The sequence below is a fragment of the Suncus etruscus genome, chromosome 6 (assembly GCF_024139225.1).
Source record: "Suncus etruscus isolate mSunEtr1 chromosome 6, mSunEtr1.pri.cur, whole genome shotgun sequence".
NCBI classification, from domain to species: Eukaryota; Metazoa; Chordata; class Mammalia; order Eulipotyphla; family Soricidae; genus Suncus; species Suncus etruscus.
In genome coordinates, this window is record NC_064853.1 from 95,142,560 (window position 1) to 95,162,503 (window position 19,944).

Sequence of the window (19,944 nt, forward strand, 5' to 3'; positions counted from 1 at the left end):
GAAATGATGTACCAGAAGACCTCATGGAGGGCCCTCTATTATTCAGAATGGATTTTCTGTTCTCTGACTAGAGGAAGCCTGTGCCTGAAGCAATAAACAGCAATTTTGAAGTTAGCCCTTGCAGGAAAGAAAGTCAGCCCCCTGGAGGATGATGCCCATATAGAGACAGAAACACAAGTCTAAACATTTGCAGGAGATGTACTTTTTCTGTCTCCTAAGGCTCTCATACTCTCTTAGAATGATGTGAACATGTTTTGGAATTATGTTGGCTATTTATTTTAAGGTAGAGATTAGAGATGAGTTGCTGAGTTTCTTTTCTTGCTGCTTTATGATAGCCTCTGACTGGTTAAGAAAGAGGGTATAATTTTGCCATTAATCTCACCAGCATTGCATGCTGCTATTTGTCACAGAAGTGCCTTGTTTGTCTACTTTTGTGCTCTGTTGACTGAATTTTTAGCTCCTTAATTTTCCTTCCCAGGGCATTTTGTGCTGAACTAAATGTATAATTATCATCCCTGGCATGTTGTTTACAGCAACACATTGTGGAGTGCAAGGGCCAGCAAATAGGGCATATTCTTTAAACTCATTAGAGTTATTTTGTTCTTATTTTATCTTTCTCACAGCAAAGCTTCATTAATCTCAGTTTCTTTTACTTGACTAGTAATTGGTAATCACAAAAAATGTGATGGACTATTGATTAAAGTGAAACTAACTTGAAAAATACTCTGATAAGTATGAAGCAAAGAGGAAAATGATGGAAAAATTACATTGTGACTATAAGGGGGGAAAAATCAATGGCTATGGATTTCTCCCCAGGATAGTACAAATACTGTTTATTGAAAAGCAGCACTGGTTCTAGTGTAAGTCATAGCCATTTGCATTTCTCACCTCCAGGACTTCAGGTGAGGCAGGACCCCATTACACTCCTTTCAGAATCTTTCTTGACCTTTTTTGTGGAACTTATATGATCAACTGCATCTGTGATGATGAACCACCTACCCCTCTCACAGTTGACATAATACCATATGAAAAGGTTAAACATTGGGGCCGGGCGGTGGCGCTAAAGGTAAGGTGCCTGCCTTGCCTGCGCTTGGACGGACCGCGGTTCGATCCCCCGGTGTCCCATATGGTCCCCCAAGCCAGGAGCAACTTCTGAGCACATAGCCAGGAGTAACCCCTGAGCATTACCGGGTGTGGCCCAAAAACCAAAAAAAAAAAAAAGAAAGAAAGAAAAGGTTAAACATTAAAACAATACTTTGAAAAGGCAAATGGGGTTAGTACAGTTCTATTTTAACAAAGGAATGACTAAATCAGTGGCTGATATAAGACAGTATGATGTATGAATGGAAATTTGGAAAAGATTGACTTTTGCTAGTCATCAGAATTAAAAATTACTGTGTCAGGACAAAAGCTGTAAGGGGAGGAGCACATGAGGGAGCCCTGGGTTCAGTTCCTGACATAATTCCAAAACACTGACCAGTATAATCTAGATACATACCAGAAACCAGTGGTGATGTTGAAGTCACACTACTTAAATTATTTGGGGAAAAACAACTTTCTGTTGAAACATGATTAGACATTGTTGTAGCGGTGTACATTGGTGCTAGGAATCTTTTTGAAATTAATTTAGTAATAATCAATGCCCCACAAATATCCATATTTCTGTCATATCTAAAAATCAAATCACTAAGGAATTAAGCCTCCCAAATGGGAAATACTATATATGTAAATTTTTATTGTGGCATCACTTTGGCTAGTAAAATACAAGAACTAAACTATAGCAAACCCAATATTAATTCTGATGTTTTTGCAAATTGAATTGAGTTAGACAAGATGATAATTTTATTTAGTGTTTCCTCACTTGGAAAAAAATTCTCACAAAATTAATAATGCTTCCATATGACTAGGGGATCCATTTCCTGGATTCTACCCCAATGGCTATGTAAGCAATGTCTCCTAAGGCTCTTAAACATATATGTGCACCACAAAGTAAAGCTAGAATACAGAAATAATCTAAATATCCAGTGACAGATGAGTGGATAAAAAAGTTGTGGCATATTGACATGATGGAATACTACTCAGTTTATGTAACATGATTACACTAGTGTAAAGGTTATGGACTTTTGGGGGGGGAGCACCCGGCAGTGCTCAGGGCTTATTCTTGACTCTGCTCACTCCTATTAGGCTTGGAGGACTGTCTGGGTTGCTGGGACTTGAACCCAGGTCAGTTGCATGCAAGGCAAGCATACTACCTGCTGCATTAATGCTTAGTCCTAAGGTTTATGGTTTTGATGTGTAGTTACTGCATCTTCACCACCACTGAAGTACCTCAGGGCCTTTACCACTGTCCTTCTGTCACTTATGTTACTTTACATCTTTTCACCAGCTTCTTTCATCTGTTCTCCCACTACCACCACTTTTCTCTCCTCTATTTGGTGATCTCACTTTTATAATCCAAGTTAAAGGATTTGTCATCGTTCAGTGTTATCTATTCCCATAGATAAAGGAGATCACCTTGTATTTGCCCTCCTCCCTCTAATTTATTTTGCTTAGTATGACCCCCTCCAGTTCCATCCAAATTGCAGCAACTGCAGGATCTCATCTCTTTTCATAGCTGAATAGTATTCCATCATGTCAATATGCCACAACATTTGGATTATTTCTGTATTATATATATACATGTATATATATGTATATGTTTTGGGTCACACCCGGCAGTGCTCAGGGGTTACTCCTGGCTCTACGCTCAGAAATCTCTCCCTCCTGGCAGGCTCAGGGACGACCATATGGGATGCCGGGATTCGAACCACTGACCTTCTGCATGCAAGGCAAACGCCTTACCTCCATGCTATCTCTCCAGCCCCCTGTATTCTAGATATTACTTTGTGGTGCACATATATGTTTATGTTTTTTTCCCCTTTGGGTAGATTCCAGAAAATGGATCCCCTGTCATATGGAAGCATTATTAGTTTTGTGAGAAGTCTTGGTACTGTTTTCCATAGTGGCTGAATCAGATGACATCTCCACCAGTAGTGAATTGGGGTTTCTTTTCCCACATTCCTGCCAACACTTTCTGTTCTCAATCTTTTATGTAAACTATTTCACTGGTCTGAGATGAGATCTCATTATTGTTTGGATTTGCATTTCCTTTATAATAAATTATGATGAACAACCTTTTCTATGCTTACTTGCTGTCTATGTGCCCTACTGGAGAGTTTCTCTTCATCTCCTTTTCCTATTATAGATGATAGTATTGTTATTGTTGAACTCTATGAGTACTCTAAATATCATGAGTATTACCTTATCACTAATACATGGCATGCAAATATTTTCTCCAAAAAATGTTTAAATTATTTTTTAAAAAAGAGTAGATAGGGGCCTGGGGAGATAGCACAGCGGTGTTTGCCTTGCAAGCAGCCGATCCAGAACCAAAGGTGGTTGGTTCGAATCCCGGTGTCCCATATGGTCCCCCGTGCCTGCCAGGAGCTATTTCTGAGCAGACAGCCAGAAGTAACCCCTGAGCACTGCCGGGTGTGGCCCAAAAACAAAACAAAAAAAACAAAACAAACAAAAAAAAAAGAGTAGATAGCAACTTAAAATGATACTCATAATCATTTTGAATGGAAGCCATTCAGAAGTGTAACAATGATAAGGATAAGACAGTTTTCAGAAGAAATAAGGGATAAAATGATTGAGTATGGTGGCATTTAAATTAACTTAGGTTTTTTTTTTAACATAATGAAATAATTAGACCTTTTAAAACTACTTGCATTGGGGTTAGAGCGATGGCACATACTCGTCTTGCATGCAGCTGACCTGGGTTTGATCCCTAGCATCCCATATGTCTCCCAAACCTGCCAGAAATTATTTCTTAGTGCAAAGCCAGGAATAATCCCTGAGCACAAGTGTGACCACCCCCCAAAAAAAACTTTCATAGGGATTAGAGCAATAGTACAACAGGTAGGGTGCTTACTTGTGGCCAACCCAAATTCAATCCCCAGTATCCTATGTATGGTCCTCCACAGCCTTCCAGGAGTAGTTCCTGAGTGTGGAACCAAAAGTAACCCCTGAGCATTTCTGAGTGTGATCCAAAAGTGAAAAACAAAACAAACAATATGTAGCATTTTTCTTCATCTTCTCCCATCAATGATTAATGCCTAAAAATCCTTTGTGAATGGGTAAGAACTAGATAAGGAAACAAAAGAGATCTGCAAGTCAACTAGGACTATTTGAAGAAAGAGGAAAGAGTAAATTGTGGATTCCTTTGAAATCTTCTTTCTACTTCATCATGATCACCACCTACTTGTTCCCATTTATGTTCCATGTTGGTTAAGAGCATCCTGATGTACAAGACTCAGTACAGGACCTCGCCAGAAAGCTAGGTTCAGATAACATCACTCGTTTACTCTCTGACTTTCAGTAAATATCTGAATTTGTTCTCATTTTCTGGGAAAAATGAATTTGAAGATAATGAAGATAGTTTATATAAAAATATTTTTACAGTAAAAAGTGATATGCAAATATTATCATTGTTTTTATTTATTTATTTATTTTGTTTTTTTGGGGCCACACCTGTTGACACTCAGGGGTTACTCCTGGCTATGCGCTCAGAATCAGGGAGATGCAAATCAAAACTACAATGAGGTACCATCTCACACCATAAAGACTGGCACACATCACAAAGAATAAGAACTATCAGTGCTGGTGGGGGGATGTGGAGAGAAAGGAACTCTTATTCGCTGTTGGAGGGAATGCCGTCTAGCCAGCCTTTATGGAAAACAATATGGAGATTCCTCAAAAACCTGAAAATTGAGCTTCCATATGATCCAGCTATTCCACTCCTAAGGATATACCTTAGGAATACAAAAATCCCTTCTTCACACCTATATTTATTGCAGCGCTATTTACAATCACCAGACTCTGGAAACAACCAAGATGCCCTTCAACAGATGAATGGCTAAAGAAACTGTGGTATATATGCACAATGGAATATTCTGCAGCTGTCAGGATAGATAGTCATGAAATTTTCCTATATGTGGATGTACATGGAATCTATTATGTTGAGTGAAATAAGTCAGAGAGAGAGCGCGAGAGAGAGAGAAAGACAGAAGAGAGAGAGAATAGTCTCACTCATCTATGGGTTTTAAGAAAAATTAAAGACATTATTATAATAAGGCCCAGAGACAATAGAGTTAAGGGCTGGAAGGGCCAGAAGGACTGGCTCACAATTTGAAGCTCACCACAAAGAGTGGTAAACTCTGTTAGGGAAATAACTACACTAACAACTAGCATGACAGTGTTAAAGAATGAGAGAAGTACAATGCCTGTCTCGAATACAGAGGTGGGGGAGAAGGGGCATTGGTGTTAGGAATGTTGCACTGGTGAAGGGGGATATTCAGTTTATAACTGAAACCCAACTATAAACGTGTTTATAATCATGGTGCTTAAATAAACATTTATATTAAAAAAATAAGAAATTACTTCTGGCTTTGGGGGACCACATGGGATGCCGGGGATCAAACTGAGGTCCATCCTAGGCTAGCGCACGCAAGGCAGACGCCTTACCTCTAGTGCCACCATTCCGGCCCCATTGTCACTGTTTTTAATAAACTTGTGAGGAAGTTGAAACACGAGGAGGGTAAGTTATACTTAGCAGACTGAATTTAATGAGTTATTGGAATGTTCCTAAAAATATTTTTCTCTTCTTCCATTTCAGGGATCTTTTGTTCAGCCAAATGTATGACAAATTAAGTGAGAATTCAGTGGCCAAAGGAGTATTTTTGGAATGCCTTGAGCCATATATTTTAAGTGACAAATTGGTAGGGATCACCCCACAGGTGATGAAAGATTTGATTGTTCATTTCCAAGATAAGAAGTTAATGGAAAATGTGGAAGCTCTCATTGTGCATATGGATATCACAAGCCTAGATATTCAGCAGGTAACTTATCGATAATTTACTAAGTTTTGCATCATTTCTTTATTGATCATACTTACCTTTTCTAGTCAGGTCTTACTCTGCTGTCTGTTCACCCTGCATATTTATTGAGCACTCTGTGTGTGTGAGAGAGAGAGAGAGGGAGCGAGAGGGGGGGAAGGGAGAGAGGGAAAAAGAGAAAGAGGGAGAAAAAGAGAGAGAGTTCCAGCCCTAACCTTTGTACTGTTTCTCCTGCTCTATTAAACTCTTTTGGTAAGATATCTTATAAACTTGTGTATGCCAATATAAATATATTGCCAATATATGTACCAAATATATTGCCAATATGTGTTTAAGGAAAATTCTTTTTCTCCCTTTTGGTTTCACTTTTTTGTTGGGGGCAGGGGAAAGACCAGATAAACCTGGTGGTGTTCTGGAATAACTCTGTACTCTGTGCTTGGGGTCACTATGCTCTATTGAAATTTGAGTCTTTCACATGTAAACATGCTTCCAGCTCACTGTACTCTCTCCAGCCCCAGAACATTTTATTTTGGAGGCTTTTTCTGTATATTTCAATATGTCCTGCACAAAGATATGTTCCACTGATGTGTTGCTAATGGATGAGGACATTTCCACATGGAACAGTTCACTGTAATATAACCAACCAACTAAAGATAGCAGTAGGAATAAGATTAAATGGTGTGTGATTTTTTTTTTCGGCTTGTTCTAAAATCACTAAATTAACTGAAACTTGGAGAATATTCTCATCAAATGAACATTTGAAAGCTTTAGGTCCCATATTTTAGTATGACTTGAGTTGGTCATCACTATAAATATGAACAGTTACATTAACAAAAAAAAAAAGGTGTTGTCAGGATTGGGGTTGGGTTATTCCAGGGCAAATCAGGGAGGGGCTTATTTTTGGTGAATTTTTAAGAAATCTTCAGACAGAAAAAGCAAGACCTCAAAAAGGGTACACAAAATAGTGCTCACATAAAAACATGTCAGATTTGAACCTAACAATAAATCATCAAATATCACGAAAAAGAGAAGATTAAATTTCCTTGAGTAGATACTAAATGAAGATAAAATCACCACACTCATCAGTAAACCTCAGAAGAAAAAGGAATAGCATTTTCATTTTATGTCCTACTTAAACCTTATACCTCTCTTCAAAATCAATGCATGGAAGTGCTAAGTTTTGGCCATATTATTACAAATGTTGTGTTTTTTTTCTATTTGTTTTGGTGTCAACTCACTGTTGCTTTGGGCTAATTCCTGATACAGTTCTTGGAGTTTCTCTTGACAATGATGGGGACCAAATAGTATTAGGAATGATCCTATATTTTGGTGTTTCCTACATGCAAAGTGTGTGCTCCAATATTTTTGAGTTATCTCGCTGCCCCACAGTCTTGTCTTTTGGGCCATACCCAGTGGTCCTCAGGGGTTACTCCTGACTATGCACTCAAGGATCACTCCTGGCAGTGCTTAAGGGACCATATGTGATTTTGGGGATCGAACCCTGGTCAGCCACATGCAAGGCAAGTGCTCTACCTGCCCTACTATTACTCAGGCCTACAAATTTTGTTTTATAATACAGCATATAGAAAAGAAAAAATATTTTATAACAATCAGATGAAGAAGTAAACCAGACATATCTAAAACAAACTGTGTTAAAAGTCAACAAGCAGTATGTTAGGGCATGGTTGAGCAACTGCTTTATATTGGTTAATTATAGAAAGCCCTCCAGAGTAAATTTAGAATCCGAATGACATAAATGAATCAACAATGTGAAGATCTTAGAGAATATTGTTCTAGGAAACAGTAATATCTAATACAAAAATAAAGCTTGGATGTTTAAGAAATAAAAGGCAAAATTGGAGATTGGTTGGACAAGGTTAAACCTTTTTATTTTACTACAAGTACTTAAAAAAGTTTATTTGCTTGAGGGATTTTAGAATGAAAGCTGAAAATAAAGTATCTAGAAGCAAAGATATGAGTTAGTGGCTAATCTAAAGGGGTGTTCTGGCCTGAGTGGTAGTATAAGATTTAGAGAAATGTCCCACTTTTGGATACAGAAATGACTTGCTGATGATTAGGATGTGAGGGTAGAGATGAAGAATTTGAGAATGATGCCTAATTTTATGTCTTGAGAAACAAGGTGGATAGTGATTCCTTTAAGATTAGAAAACTGGGACTTATCCCTATCTAAACTTGGGAGATACAAATCAGGTCTTCTGTTATTTTAGTGTAGCTACTAGTCATTCAAGTAGGGTATCAATAATTGCTTGGAAATTAGAGTTAGGAAGGTTGGTAGAGTTGACTTAAATTTGTTATTCACCAATAAAGAGATCATGAAACTGACTGTGCAGGTAGATTGAAAGATTAGAACTTTCTTTCATCTAGAAAGTCTCTCCCATGACACCTTACTTCCATTTGTCCTCTAATCTCTGATTACTTCTACTCTTCTTTTCTTTTTTTAAAGTAATTTTTATTGTGACCAATGTGAATTACAAGTCTTTTTTTTTTTTTTTTTTTTTTTTTTTGGTTTTTTGGGCCACACCCTGTGACGCTCAGGGGTTACTCCTGGCTATGTGCTCAGAAGTTGCTCCTGGCTTCTTGGGGGACCATATGGGACGCCGGGGGATCAAACCGCGGTCCGTCCTAGGCTAGCGCAGGCAAGGCAGGCACCTTACCTCCAGCGCCACCGCCCGGCCCCGAATTACAAGTCTTTTACAGTAATATTTGAGGTACATAGTAACATTGAATCAGCTATTCCCACCACTAGTGTTGTCCTCCCTCCACCTCAGTTCCCAGCATCCCTCCCCTTTTCTTTGCCCCTGGACTGCTAGTATAACTGGTCCCCTCTGTATATAGCTTGTTGAAGATTGACTATTAATTCTATTGTCGTTGACTTTGGGTTTGGTGTTTAAGTCTGATCCTTTTTTATTTCTACTCAATGTTCATATGACTGTTTGGTTCTGGTACCATTCATTTCCCCCCCTCAATTTATGAGGCAGAACAAGATGATTCAAGTAATGTGGTTCTGTTTGAAAAAAAAGAAAAGAAGAAAAAGAAAAAAAACAAAACAAAACAAACAAACAAAAAAGCAACTGGGAGGAGTCCATCTAGAGATTTTAAATATCAATTTAAACAGAAGAAAAGCATAACAAAAGAACAAAAAAATACAAAAAACAAAAAACCTACAACGAAAACAAAATAAGAAACAAAAATCAAACAAAAGACCAAAACCAACAAGTACAAAAAAACACCACAGCAACAAATACAACAACCAAACAATAACCACAAGAATGAAAGAAAAAAATAAATAAAAGAAAAGAAAAAAGAAAGGAGGGCTGGACTGGCAAGGTTTTGTTTTTGTTTTTGTTTATGTTTTAGCATAGGCACAGTAAATATTGGAGAAATTAGAAAGGGATTCCCTTGGCCTAAAAGATACAGTGTTTATCTGTCCTTGAAACACACTGTCATGGGAATAATTACAGGCTCCACACACACTCCTTTTCACACTTCAAGGACTTTTTATGGTGCCAGGAAACTTTCCACTCAGTTGTGGATGATAGAATCAGACCTCTAACTAGAGATCTTGGTATTTGCACAAGTCATAAGATGAAGCCTAGGATAGGGTCTTTCTTTACAGTTCTAGCAGTTCTGTTCCATCACTGTTGTTGTAATTAGTCTTCTGTAATCGGTGGTCTTGGTTTTTGCACAGATCCTAGGACAAGGCCTAGGATAGTCTTTCATTATGTTTCCAGAAGATCTGCTCTGTCACAGTTGTCAAAGTCAGACCTCTGGAATTAGAGATCTTAGTTATTGTACAAATCCTAGGCTAACGTCTCTCTTTTTGGTCTCAGGCTAGGTTCTGCCCAGTCATAGTTGTCAAAGTCAGTCTTCTGGAGTTAGTGATCTTGGTTTTTGCACAGATCAAAGGGTGACGTGTCTTTGGATTTCATCTTACCATTAGGTGATTAGATAGTACAACCTGCTCTTAGATCAAGTTGTTGACATTTTCTTGTCAGGATGTAATATCAGAACTGGAGCAAGTTGGTGCTAGAGCGGTATTAGGAATTTCCCAGCGGTAGTTTGGTTCCTGGTGCTGTTGTAGGGAACTGTTTTCATTCTATGTCTGGGTTCTAGGGCTCGGGATTGGGCGGTCCCTGTCTGCTCTCATGGAGTCTAAGTAGGGTCCACATGACCATGTTCAGGGTGGGAGATGCACCTGCACTATAAAATGTATGGGTTCTTATCCCTAATAGATAAGAACTTGTTTCTATACATAACATTTCCCCTTTTTTAGTATGCCTTTGCAAAAAGGAATGGCACCATGTTATATTGCTGGTGCATTTTGGGGTAGGAATTTTAGTCTACATAATTCCTGTGCCCTGGCTTTGATCTGAGCTTTTATCCCAGGAAAGACTTTTTTCTTATAGGTTTTCATACCAAGCAGAACCGAAACAGGTGACATTAAAAAGAAAAACAGAAATAATATATATTAGAAGAAATACATAAAAATAAATTTAAAAAGTAATTGAAGGAAAATAAATTGATGTAAGAGGCTACCTTACATTTGGGAATAAACAGATTCAGATGTATTATTATAGTACTCTCCTTTTCTTATCTTGTAAACTTGTCTCGTTTTTTTTTTCTTGTTGGTCTATAGATAATAGTGATAGAGCATTGAGTTTTCTTAAGTCCTCTCTATTTCTCATAAATATTTCCTTAAGTTGATATCTTTCCATCTTTCAAACTTTCTTCCATCTTAAGACCTTTATTCTCATAGCTGTGGCTTGCTTAGTCCTAAATTTCCACTTCTACTTTGGCTCTCATCCATGCACCGTTTAGATTCTTCTCAGGGATTGCTTCTGAACACCTCAGTGGAGGATGAGTCATTTGTAACACCTCTCACACTTCTTCCCAGTCATAATTGACTCTTCCTATTGTTCTTCTCCCTTCTGTGGTGAGTTTCCCAGGTGAAAGGAAGTAACATAAGAGTAGACAGTAGGCCTAAGTTTTTGTTTTACAAACATCACTTTATATCCATAGCCTAGGAGAGGATTAGAAGGTAGATAAGTAGTTGGTTGGTATGTATTTGGAGAACTCTTGACTAAAGATAAAATGAATATGGAAGAGGAAAAAGTAGAGAAGAAATAAAATCAAATGTGGTAAGGTATACAGAAATAACTTTTGTGCTAAAATAGTATTCAGAACTAGGAGTTTGACTTCAAGGTCTGGAGCTCTGCTTTGCCTGTGGGAGCGTTGAGTACAGTCACTGTCAAGTACTGCCTGAGCAACCTTTCTGAGAATCACTGGGGTGACCCCAAAATAAATAGTATATCAACTATTAACTCTTTGGCTTTGTGATTGAGCACTGCAGTGTCTTTTAGAAAAGAATACCGAAAGTTAGAGGAAATTCAATGTTTTCTCCATTCTTAGAGATATGCTTTTGTTTAGGTTTGGGCCATCCTTCACATTGTTCAGGTCTTCTTGTTTTGTGCTCAGGGATCACTTGGGGAACCATATCTGGTGCCAGGGATAGAACTTGAGTTGAAATTTTGCAGGGCATTTGCCAGTCCCACTGTACTCACTCATTCTCTCTCTCTCTCTCTCTCTCTCTCTCTCTCTCTCTCTCTCTCTCTCTCTCTCTCACTAGTCCATCTTAAATTTTGAAAAAAAATTGTTGTGACTTACCAAATTGTATGGACAAAACAACTTTTCCCTTTTACAGGTAGTTCTCATGTGTTGGGAAAATCATCTCTACGATGCTATGATCTATGTCTATAACAGAGGCATGAATGAATTCATTAGTCCAATGGAGGTAAGATACCCTAATTGGTACATATTTGGTATTGTCTATCAATATTTTTTCTGTTTGATTTGAATAGTTTCTATTCTCTATTTGGTTTGAATAATTTAAATTTAATCACTTAAACTTTATATATATATATATATATATATATATAAATCTATTAAATTTGTATCCTTTTCTTTGGACTTCTGAGTAGTTTTTATGTCACACTTCTTTAAAAAATGTATACGTTGGTATTTATCAAAGTGAATTATATAATAGCTTTCCTAAAAGTTATAAAATTTATTTTACATACTTATTATAGATAATAGTGTGATTTGAGATAATGCTATTTGTAGATCTGTTTTTGCTGGGTAAGATCCTTAAAATGGTGAGAGATCATTATTTGTTCATTGCTTATTGCTTTTTCCAGTTTATAATTTCAGAACCATTGTCTTATTCTCCTTACCATTAGAAGAGAACATTAAAAGATCATTGAGGTCCATTTTTAAAAGATCCAGACCTCATGTCTGACTTGCCTTTTCTCTAGAATTTGAGGACAGAATTAATGTGTAATGGATTGTGGGTACAGGCATTATTCTGCTTTTATTGCTTTATTAAGTGATGAGTTGCTTGGCCCAGAAGCTAACTACTGAGGGTATCAGCCAAATTTTGTGTTTAATGGCCATCTAAAACTAGTTTTAGAGGCTGGAGAAATAGTACAGCAGGTAGGACACTTGTCTTACACATGATGGTACACTCAGGTTCAAATCCTGGTACCTCATATTATATATATATATATATATATATATATATTTAAATTTAAATTTAATTTTTATTGAGTCATTTTTGTTACAGGTTTTGATTTTGGATGGGTGCTCCTAGTGTTTACACCTGGTGGCCACTTCCAGTATTTTTCTACTTACAGGCCTTAGTGGTTGTATACCAGGACCTGAGGATGCGGTGCTGCTATACCTGTGGTGCCTGGGATCATACAGCCACTTATTCAGTGCCTTGGTGTTTCCAGAGCTTAGTGCGCTGGAGTCCCTGTGATGCTGGGATCAAACCTGGCCAGGCTCATGCCTTTCTAGATGTATACTCTCTCTTTGTACTATCTCCCCAGTCCCTATTGCAGGCTTCTTTGAGCACAGTCACCATGGACGAGGATCCCTCTAAATACAACTCTCCCAGACTTATCTCTTAACAAGAGAACATGATTTCACTTCTGCTCTCTTGTCTCAGTCATTTTTCAGAACAAGTACTAGATTCTGCTTCCCCTGATTCAGATTGTGATTGTGTATGTCAAGTAAATATTCTGAATATTTCTCAGCTGCTTTCTTGCCTGGTGTTTACTTAAGAAATAGCTGTCAGGGGCTTTAGCAGTGAAGTTCTGTCACCTTCCTTCTTGCAAAAATGTCCTTTTCACTAGAAACCCATATATCAGAAGAATTAGTGTGATTTTTAGTTTTTTTTTATTTTTAGTTTCTTTTATAATAATTCCTGAAGACAGATGCTCGTTTAATACATTCAGTGTTGATAAGAATGATTGCTGGGTTTTTGTTATTGCTGCTTTTGAAGTTTTTGTTTTTTGTGTGTATGTGTATATGTTCCTCGAATCTGGCTTACATTTATACCACTGCATCACAGATGGAACCCTGGGCTCTCAAGGTTGCTTTGTTTTGTATTTAAAGTAGTTTTCGAGTTTAATGGCTTTCAGCAGGAGTTTGATACTTGTTATTAAATAGTCATTTGGAGATTTTAGCAGTGGGAAGCTAGATACATCCTGTGGTTCCTCTCTTATAATTCTCTGCCTTGAGGGGAATCACTTTCCAGTGTTTAAAAGTTCAGTTATTTTAGTACTTAAAGAGCTCTAAATTAAGTGGTGCTGTCCCACCTTTTGAAATTTTCTTGATTTTTCTAGAATGTCAGACAGTGCTATCACATTTAAGTTGGCAAATATAGTATCTGAAAGTTTTCCTCAATTCCAAGTTTGAATGCTTTGGATGTAAAAGGTGTCCAATATTTGGAATTAAAAATTAGGTTCCCATCATTTGGGATCTGGGGGATGACTTTTAATTAACAGTTGGGGATATTAGCTCTTGAAAAGAGGTTTATTCACACTCAATGCTTAGGCATCAAAATTTGGATAAGGTGAAAACTCAGTGCCTTAATGGGAAGGAAAGTCTAGAAGGTTTTACTAGGCTTTAAGGGTTGGGATTGCATTTCTCTCTAGGATCATTTTACCAAACCAGGAAATTCCCTCCAAATGCCAGCTGCAGCTCTGCCATTGATCTTATTGTTTTTGCTAGGCTTTGCTTAAATCTAGATAATGCTTTTGTGACTGTTAATTGTCCAGGTGTTTTTTGCATTGTTATTTTGATAGTCTCTTTATTTGAATACAAGTTTTCAAATAATGAGGTACTTTAAAAATAAAAATCTTCATCTAAATAGTGCTTATTAAATGGTTTCTTTCAATAAGAAATTTGACAACAATGATTGTTACTGAGTGATCCTTCTCAAGTCATTCATATTTACCTTGAAAAGATTTTATGGTAGATCTTAGTAGTAAATGACTTATGCAGTCAGAGAAAGGCAAAGATGTCTTGATTGTCTTTTAAAGAGAACATTCTCTTTGTAAAATGTTTTTTTTTTTTTTTCTGTTTTAATGCAGAAACTTTTCAGAGTCATCGCTCCTCCTCTGAATGCAGGAAAGACATTAACAGGTATCAATTTTCCAAGCTCTAATTTTTTGTATCTTAAGATATTATTCAGATATCATGAAATTCACTGATCTTCTACATACATCAATATTATAAGTATCTACTTAACATGATGATCAAGGAACTAAATATTTTCTTCACACTAAGAAATTTTTTTCTTTTCCTTTGTACTCTCTCTTCTATCCTCACTCCTCACTTTTACCTCCTGGCAATCATTAAATTTGCTGCGTTTTATGTATGTGAAATCATACAGGCTTTTTTTCTTTTTCTTTTTCTCTTTGATTTCTTTCCATTAGCATCATGGTTTTTTGTTTTGTTTTGTTTTGTTTTTGTTTTGCCCTACCTCCCCACATCATGTTTTTAAGCTTTATTCATGTTGATGTGTCAGTTAATACTAATTTTTTTTCACTGCTGACTGGTATTTCATGGACTGGATATGATATCTTTTGTTTATCTATTGACAGTTGATTCACATTCCTTTGTTTCTAGTTTGAAGCTATTGTAAAGAATGTTGGTACATTTGCAAATGAACTTTATTTCTTAATAATTTTATAATACAGGGTACACCTAATAGTGCTGAAAGACTACTCCTAGCTCAGTGCTTAGGGTTTGCATCTGCCAGTGTTCAGGCTTATACCTGGTAGTGCAGGGGACAGTGTCATACTGGGGGTCTAACTCAGGTTTCCCTTATACAAATCTCCCAAATTAGACCTTTGGGCTATCTTCCAGCTCAATTTTTCTTATGAAGAATTATATATTTGGGGCTGGGCGGTGGCGCTAGAGGTAAGGTGCCTGCCTTGCCTGTGCTAGCCTTGGACGGACCTCGGTTCGATCCCCCGGCGACCCATATGGTCCCCCAAGCCAGGAGCGACTTCTGAGCGCATAGCCAGGAGTAACCCCTGAGCATCACCGGGTGTGGCCCAAAAAAAAACCAAAAAAAAAAAAAAGAATTATATATTCACATATAGTTATAAGAAATGACACAAAAGGGGCTGGAGCGGTGGCGTAGGCAGTAGGGCATCTGCCTTGCATGCGCTAACCTAGGACAGACCACGGTTCGATCCCCCGGTGTATCATCATATGGTACCCCAAGCCAGGAGTGATTTCTGAGTGCATAGCCAGAAGTAGCCCCTGAGCACCATAGGGTATGGCCCAAAAAGCAAAAAAAAAAAAAAAAAAAAGACACAAAGGAGACTGGGGCATTAGGGAACATGTCTTCAATGTAGCTGACCTGAGTTTGATCCCCAGCATCCCATATGGTCCTCTGAGCCTCACCAGGAGTGACTCCTGAGCATTGTGGGGTGTGGCCTCCAAAACAAAAAGCAGACAAACGAAAGTAATGATAAGAAGATCTTGTATACTTATGTGGAGTATGAAATTGAGGCCATACCTGGCTAAGTCAGATCTTACCTTTGGTACCAGGATCACTCCTGGTAGAGTTCAGGGGACCATATACAATGTCAAGGATTAAAATCTGGTTGGCAATCGCCCTACCTACTATACTGTCTTTCTGGCACCACAAGCCTCTTTTAAATATTTTACGATTCTTTCTTTTCTTTTCTTTTTTTTTTTTGGCTTTTGGCAGTGCTCAGGGGTTACTCCTGGTTCCTGTTCAGAAATCGCTCCTGGCAGGCTCATTGGAGACCATATGGGATGCCGGGATTCGAACCACTGTCCTTCTGAATGCTAGGCAAACACCTTACCTCCATGCTATCTCTCTAGCCCCTTACAATTATTTTCTTACAATAAGTAGCTTACCCCACTCCCAGCATGTTTTATGAAAATGCTAACTCTCTGCCTGTTTAATTATTGCTCAGGCCACATACTTAAACACTTTTTTTTAAATACCTCATTCCATTCTTCTTAGGAAATCTTAGTTCTGTTATCAGTGTCCATTAATTTTTCCATTTATCTTCTGGCCATCATAATATATTTTAGTTAGAAAACTGTTTTCTGATATAAATATAGCTGTATTTTCCTTTTAAAGTTATCCATTTGCTCATGATTGTTTACCAATCTTTAAAGCATGTTTTATAATGAAAGCTATTATGTGTTTTCTGTAGGCTGCAGTAAGCTGGATTTTGTTATTAGATATATTCTGCCTCACTGTGCCTTTTAAGTTAGTGAATTTAAATACTTAACATTTAAGATATCATTGAATTACAAGTATTTTTTGCTTTGTTTTTTTTTTTCAAATGCTTAATTTTGTATTTTTGTATCTTTTTGTATTCTGGTGGAGTTACTACCTTGCTTTCTGTGTGTGTGCTTAATCTTACAAATAAATATTCAGGGGCCGGAGAGATAGCATAGCGATAGGATGTTTGCCTTTCAAGCACCAACCCAGGACCAACGATGGTTCGAATCCTGGCATCCCATATAGTCACAGGTGCCTGCCAGGAGCGATTTGTGAGTAGAGAGCCAGGAGTAACCCCTGAGCCCCGCTGTTTGTGGCCCAATCCCCCCCCAATAAAAATAAAGTAAATAAATATTTATTTGCTTATTAAAGAATAAATCCACCCAAATGCAATAAAGGAAATTGAAACATAATTTAAAGTTGAAGATCTCTTTCCCCTTAGGCTACATCTTGGGAAGGGAACCTTGGTTAACAAATTTTCTTTTACTCTATTCTGTTTCACTTTCTTGTGTGTTTTATTTACTTTCATATATTTGATTTTAAGGTTGTCTTAAGGCTTCTGTATAAAATATTTCTATATTTATTGAATTGATCATATATTAATTTTAGGGTATAGTTTTTCTAAGCTCCCCAGCACATAATCTACTACTACTAGGTGAAATTTCTTTTCATTTTATAAGGGATATCTTAATATTCCTTGCAAGACTTGGTGGTGAAGCATTGCTTTAATATTTATTTATCTTTAAGCTTCTTCACTCTTCCTTACCTTAAATATAGGATAGAATGATGTTTAGTTTTTCTCAACTTAGGAAATTTTGTCAACTGTTACTTCTTCATGTGTGGTTTTGCTTACTCTTTTCCTTCTGGGATCTGTATAAAGTGAATATTGTTCCTATTAGTGTAGATACACAGAGCTCTTACACTGTTTTCAAACTGTTTTCTTTCCCTTCTAGTTGCTTGTCTGTTGCCTGTTACTACCATTGTTTTATTTGTTTATTTATTTATAATTTGATCACATCTGGCTCTGTGCTCAAGGATTATATTTTTGGCAGGCTTGGGGGCCCATAATGGGTACTAGGGATCAAACCCTGTGCAAGGCAAGCTCCTTAAATGCTATACTGTTGCTCCTCAACTCCATAAACACTTTCTCATTAATGGTTCAGCCACTTCATTGTATTCTTTAGCTCAGCTATTGTATTTATTTTTAAGTCCATTATTTTTCCCAAGCCCTTTAATAGTTTCTCTGTACTTAATCTCATATATTTTTTGGTCTCTTCAAATAGCCCATTACATTGAAAATTACCTCAGTGTTTTGTATTGCTTCATCACTTTTAGCAAATTCTTCTGTTTCCTAAGTTAGTACACAGTCTATTAATTACTATGTGCTGACTCAAGTGGCTGTATCCCTTGTCTTGCTGTATAGGCCTTACTGTATAGATTTGCACTCAGGAATTATTTCTAGCAGTGCTTAGGATCATATAGGATGCTTGGAATTAAACCCAGGTTGATTACATGCAAGGCAAACACCCTTTCTGCTGTTATGTTTCTCTAGTTCCTTTCTTTTTCTTTTTTTAACTTAAAATTTTTTCTATAACACCATGTTTTACCAAGTTGTTCATAATGCAGTTGTTTTAGGCATTAAATGTTCCAACACCAACCTATCACCAGTGTGATTTTTTTTTTCTCCACCAATAAACCCAGTTCCCCACCCCCATCCCCATCCTGCCCCCTTAATAGGCACAAATTTACTTCATATTGTTTGTTACAACACAAAAGCAAATTGAATCATCAAAATGCAAATCAATAAAAGGGAATTTGGTCATTGCTGTATTTCAATATTTCAATAAATTTCACAATAGTGTTGCTGCAGTTACCTTCTGAGGATTGACTGTGCTGCTTAGTGCTAATTGAGCCTTCTGTTACTACTTTTTTCTCCTTGAATTTGGTGGTCTTCTATGAACCTTTGCAATCATATCTGCTGTGATCCTACTGGGTTGTCAGTATTATGAAACTTGAAGGTGTCTAGGAGGTATGGTGCTGGAATGATTTGGTGGCTTAGCAATTTAATGAGGTTTAATTATGGAGTTGGATGTCTGGCATGGCTGAGGACTGCTGGGCCTTCAAGAAGAAATGGGAATCTATCTACCCCCATTCTGAGAGGCCCAAGTGTCAGCCAGGTCTGGGTTTACTTGGAAAGATTTAGTGGCATCAAATTCTTTTTGAGATTAGTTGTGGAGATGGGCTATTTCTCTACCATCAAGATGGTGTTTGGGGGCAGGTACTGCTGGGTTTTCCAGTGGTGGTGGTGTGGGCGGGGAGGGGAAATCTGCCACCCCATTCCAAGAATACCCCAGAATTTTCAGCCTATAGACCAGCTAGTTCTACTTGGGAAGATTCACTTGCTCTTCATTCTTTTTGAGACTAGTAGTGGAGCTGGCCATTTCTGTCAGAGGGTGTCAGTTGCTGCAGGTTGCTCTACTTAAGACACATTTTAAATATTTTAAACACTGCACCTCCCTTCATTCGGTTATATCATCTCTAAGCTAGGCTCTATCTTATACCCACGACTGGACAGTCCCTGGTGTGGCCAGAACTACATCATTCCAGACCAGAAGCAGAAAGGAACCACCCTTAATGGAGGCCACAGGAAAAGCTTGGTCTCTAAGTAGCCCACAATGAGGAAACCTCCAGGCTCTAATTTTATCTGTGTTATCTAATTTGTTAACATACTCTCTTATATTATATTTATTCTAAAATAAGATCAATAGTAATGTTTCTTTTATTGCTGCCTTTTGTAATTTGAGTATCTCTCTCTTTTCTTGCTTTTTTTTTAGCTAAAGGATTGTGATTTTTTTTTTTTTTTTTTGATTTTGGGGACCACACCTGGTGATACTAAGAATTACTTCTAGCTCTTCACTGAGGAATTACTTCTTGTGGTACTTAGGAGACTATATGGGATGCTGGGGATTAAACCCAGGTTCTCTATATGCAAGGCAAACGCCCTACCCACTGTACTATTGCTCCAGTTTGTTAGTTCTTTTATATCATTAGTTTTTGGTTTGTTCGTTTGTTTCTGTTATGAGGTCACTGCCAGAGATGCCCAGGGTTCATTCCTGGCTCTGTGCTCAATGATCATTCCTGACAATGCTCAGGGATCCATATATGGAACTCAGAATCAAACCCAGGTCAGCTGCATGCAAGGCAAGTGCCCTGCTGCTGTGCTTCTCTCCAGACCCTCAAATAACTACTTTTTATTTTACTGATATTTAAAATGTTTCTTTTATTTTATTCCAGCTTTAATTTTTAGTATTTGTTCCTTTATCTTGCTTTGTTTTAATTTGTACCTTTTTTTAATTTCTTGAAGTTTCAGTT

General features: G+C 37.5%; 1 protein-coding gene across 2 annotated transcripts in view; it reads left to right on the forward strand.

Annotated features, from left to right (window-relative positions):
* VPS8 (VPS8 subunit of CORVET complex) overlaps window positions 1–19,944 on the forward strand; it is a 272,714-nt gene that overhangs the window by 91,112 nt on the left and 161,658 nt on the right. For both annotated transcript variants that reach the window (XM_049775814.1, XM_049775815.1), the window contains 3 exons: window positions 5,717–5,939; window positions 11,659–11,748; window positions 14,390–14,441. In XM_049775814.1, coding sequence (XP_049631771.1) covers window positions 5,717–5,939; window positions 11,659–11,748; window positions 14,390–14,441 — 365 coding nt within the window. The remainder of the gene's footprint in view (window positions 1–5,716; window positions 5,940–11,658; window positions 11,749–14,389; window positions 14,442–19,944) is intronic.